The sequence below is a fragment of a genome, unplaced genomic scaffold, assembly GCF_019419815.1.
Source record: "Pyrus x bretschneideri cultivar Hongxiangsu unplaced genomic scaffold, Pyrus_bretschneideri_v1 Contig1, whole genome shotgun sequence".
NCBI classification, from domain to species: Eukaryota; Viridiplantae; Streptophyta; class Magnoliopsida; order Rosales; family Rosaceae; genus Pyrus; species Pyrus x bretschneideri.
The window spans coordinates 16,342,758-16,352,103 of record NW_025999390.1 but is presented as its reverse complement, the minus strand read 5'-3'; the positions used below and the strand labels follow the sequence as shown (position 1 = coordinate 16,352,103).

Below are 9,346 nucleotides of genomic sequence, written 5' to 3'. Positions count from 1 at the left end.
TAGCCCTCTGACTCTGGGCAATCAGGATTCAGAAACTGATCTGCGGCAGCAAATATGGAACTGCCGTTGATGTTCACCAATGGTTTTCTGATATCACCGCCGACCCTTTTCACGGTGTTAGCAATGTTTGCAGGAGTTTTGAGTTACTTGTATGGCCCCTACTGGAAGGTGAGAAGGGTACCTGGCCCACCAGTTATCCCTTTCGTAGGACACCTTCCCTTGCTGGCAAAGTATGGTCCTGATATATTCTCAGTTCTTGCCAAACAGTATGGCCCTATTTTCAGGTTAGTATGCGTATATTGCATATATGTAGCAGATTTGCATTTGCAATCGTCTTTGGGACCAAAATTTATGTCTAATAGTTCGACAAAATATTTCCAAAGAAATTTTATTAAATGGTATACGTTTGAAATTAACTTCATATATATGACTGAAATGTATGGCTCGAATGGAGGTTGGTTGTTAAACATATGACCTCGTAATAAATTGTACATTTTTGTTATGTCACTTTAGTTCTGAATTTGCTAAAGCTGGTGGCGCATCCATATGGCCATGGCATAGCTATTAAGGTTTTGATTCTACACATCTTGGCAGGTTTCATATGGGTAGACAGCCACTAATAATTGTAGCTGATGCAGAGCTTTGTAGAGAAGTAGGAATCAAGAAATTCAAAGATATCCACAACAGAAGCATTCCGTCTCCTATCGCAGCTTCCCCTCTTCATCAGAAGGGTCTCTTTTTCACCAGGTATTTGTTTTATGGGCTAATTACGGCAGCGGTTACATAACTTTATACTCATATTTCACTTTGATCCTTCAGTTCAGTTCGTAAATTTTGTGGTCCTGCAATTGCATCAAGTGATTCTCACTTGTCTTTATGTTACAGTTTCGTCCATACAACCATATATTTGATGGATAAGCAGTTACTTGAGGAATAGTGAATGATATATGGAAAACCCTAACTCCATGAAGTGGAACATAGGTCATCTATTAGTAAATGTCCATAAATGACGGGAAAATGACCAAAGTGAAACATGAATACAAAGTAGAATTTGGGGACCTGTTTTGAATTACCAAAATGAAACATGAATACAAATTAGTGTAGAATTTATATATATATCTGTCAGTTAAATTCATAAAGTTTATCTACAGGGATGCAAGATGGTCGACGATGCGAAACACTATATTATCATTGTATCAGCCATCGCACCTAGCCAGCCTTGTGCCCACAATGCAATCATTCATCGAGTCTGCAACTCAAAAGTTCGACTCGTTTAAAGAGGATGAAGAGATTACCTTTTCTGACCTCTCCCTCAGGTTGGCCACTGATGTAATAGGACAAGCTGCATTTGGTGTCAACTTTGGCCTCTCTAAACCACAATCCATTAGTGAATCAATTGACAAGATTGACAGCAAAGACAGCAACAATGATGATCAAGTCTCGGATTTCATTAACCAACACATATATTCCACTACTCAGCTTAAGATGGATTTATCCGGTTCCTTTTCAATTATACTGGGACTACTTGTTCCTATTCTTCAGGAGCCATTTAGGCAGGTCTTGAAAAGAATTCCCGGGACAATGGACTGGAAAGTTGAGCGTACTAACCGGAAGTTGAGTGGCCGGCTTGATGAGATTGTGGTGAAGAGAATGAAAGACAGTGAACGTGGTTCAAAGGACTTCTTGTCATTCATAATGAATGCGAGGAAATCGGAAATGGTTGCCAAAAACGTCTTCACTCAAGACTACATTAGTGCAGTTGCTTATGAGCATCTCCTAGCTGGATCAGCCACTACATCATTCACATTGTCTTCAATTGTCTACTTGGTTGCCGGACACCCAGATGTCGAAAAGAAGTTGCTGGCGGAAATTGATGGATTTGGACCTCTTGATCAGATGCCAACTGCTCATGATCTTCAATACAAATTTCCTTATATTGATCAGGCATGCATTCGGAATTTCAAAATTAGTGTAGACTTTTGTAAAAGATTTGAAATTCCAAGGGCTTAATTTACTTGATCGTCATGCCTTCATATTGATTTTTCAAATGCAGGTTATTAAAGAGGCAATGAGGTTTTACCTGGTTTCCCCATTAGTTGCAAGAGAAACATCTAGGGAAATTGAAATTGGAGGCTATCTTCTACCAAAGGTATTGCTCTACTTTTCCTATGTAAATTGGAAATGGTTGCATCATTTATGGGACTAATTTTTTTAGAGGAGCAGGGAACTTGGGTGTGGTTAGCACTCGGAGTTTTAGCCAAAGATCCGAACAACTTCCCGGAACCAGACTCGTTCATGCCAGAGAGATTTGATCCAAATTGCAAAGAAGAGAAAGAAAGGCATCCTTATGCTTTTATACCGTTCGGAATCGGGCCTCGAGCATGCATTGGTCAGAAATTTTCACTGCAAGAATTAAAGGTCTCGCTGATTCATTTGTACCGGAAGTATGTATTCAGGCACTCTCCCAACATGGAGAACCCTCTGGCACTCGAGTATGGCATTGTCCTTAATTTCAAGAACGGTGTCAAGGTTAGAGTCGTAAAGCGGTGATCATGCACTGATTAGTCTTCAACACTGCCAGATCAATCATTTTATTCGTACTCATAAATCCTTGTGGAGCAAGATCTGACTGCGGCATCTTTTTGCAATTCCCGCTATCCATGCAGTACCATCATTTGTCCTTTCTTATGCTGTTTGTTGGTGGCATTACTTAGCCTTGGCTGTGTCTTTCTTCTGCTTTGTTTCAATGAAGTTTTATGTAAACATCTTCACTGTAAAGCTTTTAAATTTAATCGTAAATTTGAATCTTATGAGCTAGTAATAACATAAATGCGAGATAATGATCATTTCACTGGAAACAAACAAGTAGATGTCTCACGCTCATAACCATAAACAAAATATTTTACAAATGAACCTCGCATTAAGGACTCTATTTTTTGTTGTGTCACGGGCTCTATAAGTGTCCACTAACTACTATGGCTGTCATGCACTGATATTATTCTCACTTAACCACCCAGACTCAATCTCTTAGGTGGTATCAAGCCCCATGGACCTCAGGTGTGGGATTTTATCTCAAAACAATTCGGTGCAATTAGAAGTGGAACACCTATATTTAAACCTTAGATTATTGTTGTAATTCTCTAATGTGGGATTCTCTTCACATCCATCTTGCCTTGTATTGAGCCAACCTTTTACACCAACAATCTCCACGCTGGCGTGGGCAAAGCCAAGGTAACGCCATACTTTACAACCCACGGGTTCCCAAGAATGGTATGGTTGCCGCACCGGTCACTGCAACTCTACCTCTCCAAGGATTTTTCCTTCAGCCCCTCTAGGAGCCCTTGCTCCACCTAGCTCCTGGTGGACTAGGATTTTCCGAGCCCTACTCTACTAGGGGAAGAGCATTCGGCTCTCCCATGGGAATGGTTGAACATGGATTGAGAGAAAATCAAAAGAGCTAGAGTGAAGTCTCTGGTGAAAGAACTCTTGGGGTAGAGTGAAGATCTTAGAAAAATTATGTGAGTGGGTGTACAAGGAATTTGGGATTGGGTTATGTCGATCTAACTCATGTGTAAATTATACTGTTATTCTCATAGTGAAGAACAATATCTCTCCAGGGATGTCGGCAGGTTCTTGCCAAACCTTGTAAATTTTTTGATGTCTTTATTTCTTGTATTTTATTCTGTACAATTGTGGGTTTGTATTTGGTGAGGGTATAATTTGAATCTCGGTTCCTCACTAACTGAATGGCCCAAAGCACAACATGACCATGTGCCTTCCAACTTGAACCTGTGCACCAAAGCTGATGTAGGCTCTGATACCAATTGTTAAGTCACAGGTTCCATAAGTGTCCACTATTAAGGTTGCCATCCACTGATATTGTCCTCACTTAAGCACCTAGGCCCAATCTCCTGGGTGGTATCAAACCCAATAGATCTCAAGTGTGGAGTTTTATCTTAAAAGACCTTGGTGTAGTTAGAAGTGGAACACCTATATTTAAACCTTAGATTATTGTTGTACTTCTCCAACGTGGGACTCTCTTCACATCCATCTTGGCTTGTATTGAGCCAACATTTTACACGAAAACTGTTTTCTTTGAACAAGAAGAGGGTAAGTAGCTTTAGTTGTCCGATGAAGCCTTGGTGTGTAGTTATGACCGCCTAATCTTACATGTACCTTCCAAGATAGGCGTGGAATGATAGAATAACTAACCATAATAGCCGGCATCTGACAAAGTCATAGCATCCTTTTCCATTGCATTGAACTAGTTTCATAAGTGTTCAATTTTATGGACAAAAAGGTTTTTGGTGGTAATGTGGGCATAAAAGTCAATATTGCTAAAACTTTTGATACTTTAAACATGAATTTTCTGTTCCACGTGCTTTCTAGCTTTGGATTTTCTCGTATTTTTTGTGGATTAGGTGCATGTTTTATTACAATCTACTCGTCTTTTTATTTTGGTAAATGGTACACCACATGGGTTTTTCTCTTGTTCTCAAGGCGTACGTCAAGGAGACCCTCTTTCTCCACTACTTTTTTGTTTAGCAGAGAAAACTTTGAGTAGAAGTTTATCTTTTCTTTTCTCTACTGGATGGATAATAGCTATTTCGGCACCACAGGGTTGTTGCCCTCCAACTTATGTGTTATATGCTGATGATTTTTTTTATTTTTATTTTTATTTTATTTTTTTGATCGTGCATCCGGATAACTTGTTAATACAACTAAGAGTACTTTTTATCTCACATCCACCTTTGCCCATCGTAAAGTGCATGTCTCATGATATCTTAGCTTTCGTATGGGTGTTGTTCCTTTCACTTATCTTAGGGTACCCATTTTTCGTGGTAAGCTAGGGAGAATTCACTTTCAAGTTTTGGTGGATAAGGTTAAAGCTCGTCTTTCAGGTTGGAAAGGTAAACTTCTCTCAGTGGTTGGACAACTCCAATTGGTGTAATCTATTTATCAAAGCTTGTTTCTCCATAGCTTCTCAATTTATCAATTGCCCATTTTTCTTTTTAAAACATCTTTCTGCTTGTGTATGAAATTTTATTTGGTCAAGGGACTTGGCTTCACGAAAGCTAGTAACTGTTGACTAGAGTATGGGGTGTGGACCTAGGCATGAAGGTGGCCCCTGGTCCTCGTTATTTGACTACTTTGAACTTGACAATTTTGATTAGTTTTGGCTGGGATGCTTAACAATCCTCTTCTTTGTGGGGTTCATTCGCTCGTCAACGTTTTCCTCTTGCACCTTATTAAAAATAAGATATCTATTTACGGTCTCCTATGTGGCATAGGCTAAAGCGTGTTTTGCTTATTCTGAATAATAATAGCTATTGGGTTATTGGCAATGGGAAGTAAGTTCCCTTTTGGTTCGACAAATGGTTGGATAGTCCAATTATTGGCCCTTCATTATCTTCGATCATTTCTTCTACAGTTCTTCCTAGGGTTCTAAATGTTATTAAAGCTCAAAGTTGGTATTTGCCAGATTATTTTGTAGATTTATTTCCTTCTGTAGTGCAACATATTCTACGTTTAAATGTAGAAGATGACAAATTGATCTAGGAGCCTCCACTTACTAGGAAATTTTCCTTTTCTTCTGGGTATCATCTCATTCGACGAAAACATAGTGATTGTACTTGGGCTAAGGTTATTTGGCAACATTTTATCCCACCTCGATTGTCTACTTTGGCTTGGCGGCTTCTTCATGATAAACTTCCTACCGAAGGTGCACTTCAACAACGTGGTATTTCTTTGGCATCCATCTGTTGTTTATGTCATAATTCTGAGGAATCTACTGTTCATCTTTTCTTCAGTTGTCAGATATCTAGGCAGTGTTGGAGGTAGTTAGCATGTCAATTTGGTACCTCTTTGTCTTTTTTTTTTTTTTTTTTTTTTTTTTTTTTTAGATTCTCTGGTTGTTTTTTAGGATGCCTACATACATTTTCCCAACAATTGCACAATCTTTGGATTTTTGCGAGTCTTTCTACTATTTCGGCGATTTGGAAAGCTTGAAATAAGTATATTTTTTAGGGTCGCCCAATCTATTCTCGTCATCTTTTAATGTCTATCAATTATGTGATCGTTCATGATAGGAAGTTTATTCCTAGTTATTCTCAAGGTTTTGACACTCATTTCTTCTTTGGGATCCAACCTAGACATGACATTCGTGTCGTGTTTATCGTGTTTGTGTCATTTTCGTGTCATACCCGATAGCTGAATGGGTCGTGTCGTCTAACACCCATTTAAATAAACGGGTAATATGACTTGACCCGAAATTGACCCGTTAATATTATCAGGTAATATGACTCGTTACCCGTTACCTGTTAAGAAAAATATATTTTAAATCAATAAATAATGAAAATGAAAAACGTAATTTGACCAAAAAAAATGTAAAATATAATACTAAATTAGTATATACTATAGATCTAAATTTAATCGTTCATTGTCGTTTATATTTACGCTCAATTCTTCTCACCAAATTTTTTTTTTTTTTTTTTAAATTTTCTTTTTTGAAAACGTGATTTCTTAGAAGATGCCGAAAGATGAATGGTTCTGATCGTTGATATTACGTTCAGAGTTTTACCATTAGTGAAAATATAGTTCAAAGTTTATAAAGTCTCTAGAAACTATATAACATCAACTCATATTTTAGTTAACATAATTATCGGAATGTCATATCAACGATCCGAATCGTTCTTTTTTATACATCTGCTAAAAGATCACTTTTCAAAAAATAAAATCTAAAAAATGAAATTCGATGAGTAGAATAAAGTGTAAACAACAATGGACGGTTAAATTTAAATCTAAGGTTTATGGATTATGGTGTCATTACGAGAATTGTAAACGACAATGGATTTCGGAGTTAACCCCTTCACGAAAGATGTAAAGTTTGTCCTTGCGAGTGATTGTATACTTTTTTTACATTTGTCACACTTCTACAATAATTATTATTAATTTTGCACTCAAATATAAATAAATAAATAAATAAATAAAAACACACACACACACACACTATTCTTGAGATTTGGAGGGTTTTAAAAATCTAAATGACCATGTAACCATCGTCTAAGCGTAGAGGATGCAATCACGAGCATTTATATATGCTTTCACATTTTTCAGACTTATATATTAATGATTATGAATTTATTATTTTGAACTCCCTTAAAAATACTATTCACGAGGGTTTGTATGGTTTTAAAAATTAAAACGACGAAGTACCCATCCTCTACGCTTTTCTCAAAGCGTAGAGGATGCGATTACGAGCATTTGCATATTTTTTCACATTTTTCACAGGTTACCCGCGTGTCACTCTCGTGTAAACCTGTTAAGCACCCGTTATTAGCAAGTTCTTATTATGTGACCTACTTGGTTATCATGTCGACCTGAAACCCATTTTTTTCGTATTGTTTATGTGTTGTATTGACGGGCCGTGTAAGAATTACCAGGTCTAATCTAGCCTATCCATCGCAAGGTGCCAACTATTCTTCTTGTGCTTTGGTCTTCTCCTTCCTTGGATTAAACTTAATACAGATGGCTTGTCCAAAGGAAATCCTAGTCCTGTTGCTTGTGGAAGAGTTTTCAAGGACTGCCATGGTCAATTTCTTGGTGGCTTCTGCTAAGGGATAAGTCATCACAATGCTTTTTTTGTTGAATTATCAATAATTATTATTGGTGTAGAGGTTGCATATCAACGGGGTTGGCATTGGCTTTGGTTGGAAATTGACTCTTCTAGTGTTATTTCTGCTTTCCAATCAATTGATTTTGATCCTCCTTGGTCTCTTCGTACACAATGGTCTATTTATTTGGACTGTATTCAAAAGATAACTCTTCATACGCAATGGTCTATTTGTTTGAACCGCATTTCGAAAATAACTGTCTACACCTCTCATATATATCGCGAAGGAAATGATTCCCCACCATTGGCAGTTGTGCTGCTTTGCTTTCAGACTATGGTGGCTTTCCTGACTACTGCTTCTCAAATTAATTTGCTTATCAGCATACAGGTTAGGTTTCATAAATACCACCCCCCCTCTTTTTCCTTGTATCTTTATTGTTTTCATTTATAGAAGGGTAAAGTTTATGGCCCCCTTCTTTTTCATGTAATTTTTTTTATCCCTTTTTCTTGTATTATGAGGGGTTAGGTTTATGTTTCTCATAACTAGGTGTAACTTTTTTTTGTTATAAATAAAATTCCCCTCGTACTGTCGAGGTTTTATAAAAAAGAAAATAAATAAATGTCCCCAACCCGCCGGGGATGATAACTTTGGAACTCGTGACCCTTCCCCTCACAAGCAAGCGGAACTCTTCCTTTGATAGATTCAGCATATTTGAGAAAATTTCAAAAGTTCCCATGTTATTGTCAATGAATCTATTTGGTTCTAAACTTCAAATTGTGCAAGGGTACCTACAACAAGGGCTAGCCGTGCTACAATCCGGTCGAATTTGTCCGACAAAGACCTACATTATGTCATTTTTCCCTATCCGCATATAGGATATGAGGTGTGCTATCCACACAACTTTTTTTACTTCTTACACACTCTTCTAATTTACAACCGTCGGATCGACTGAATTAAAGATGATCAAATGATAGAAATTAACAAAGGGTGTGAGAGAAGTAAAACGGGATGTTGGATAGCACAATATATATATATGGGATAGGATCAAGGGACAAATATTTTTACAAACATTTTTACACTTCTTTGTAGCCTTTAGATTTTATGGCATCCAAGGATTATTATTTATTCATTAAATAACTTGGATACTTATGTGGATTTTAACTAATATTAAAAATAAAAATAAAATTGAAAAAACATAAAATCCGGAAGAAAATTAAAACTAAAATTAAAAGAGGAAGAAACCCTAGCTATAATTGTGAAAATAAGAAAGGGGGTCTGCAACCTCCATCTCCCCCAGGTTTGCAACTTCCATGCCTTGAATCTTCATTACGTAAGCAAAATAAAACCCTAAATTCTATATTATTGTTCATATATGCGGGGGTGATAAAATTAAGTTTTGTCAGTTCATGTGATTCATGAATTTTCTACTCTTAAATCATGTTTATTATTATTATTATTATTATTATTATTATTATTATTATTATTATTATTATTTTTCATAAAATGAAAGAAGGGAGGCATTGCAGACCTTATTGGCAAAGGATAGATTTCATGTTTTTTTGTTATTAGGGTTCAAATGTTCTTTGTTTTTTTTTTTCTCAGTTTTATTCTATTAGATATTTGTTTTTAATTTAGATTAGCATTTTCCTTATTAATTATTATCCACATAATCATTTAAGTCAATTAATGTTTAAAACTCTTCACATCACTCTTACGAGGGTGTATTCAATTGG

The 9,346-nt window shown here is 36.7% G+C and overlaps 1 protein-coding gene across 1 annotated transcript; it reads left to right on the top strand.

Annotated features, from left to right (window-relative positions):
- On the top strand, positions 1 to 2,810 carry LOC125471869 (cytochrome P450 711A1-like). The gene is made up of 5 exons (XM_048572795.1): positions 1 to 284; positions 595 to 747; positions 1,152 to 1,944; positions 2,054 to 2,149; positions 2,224 to 2,810. The coding sequence occupies exons 1-5, from the start codon at positions 55 to 57 to the stop codon at positions 2,548 to 2,550; spliced, it is 1,599 nt and encodes a 532-aa protein (XP_048428752.1). The 5' UTR covers positions 1 to 54; the 3' UTR covers positions 2,551 to 2,810.
- Positions 2,811 to 9,346: the final 6,536 nt, after the last annotated feature.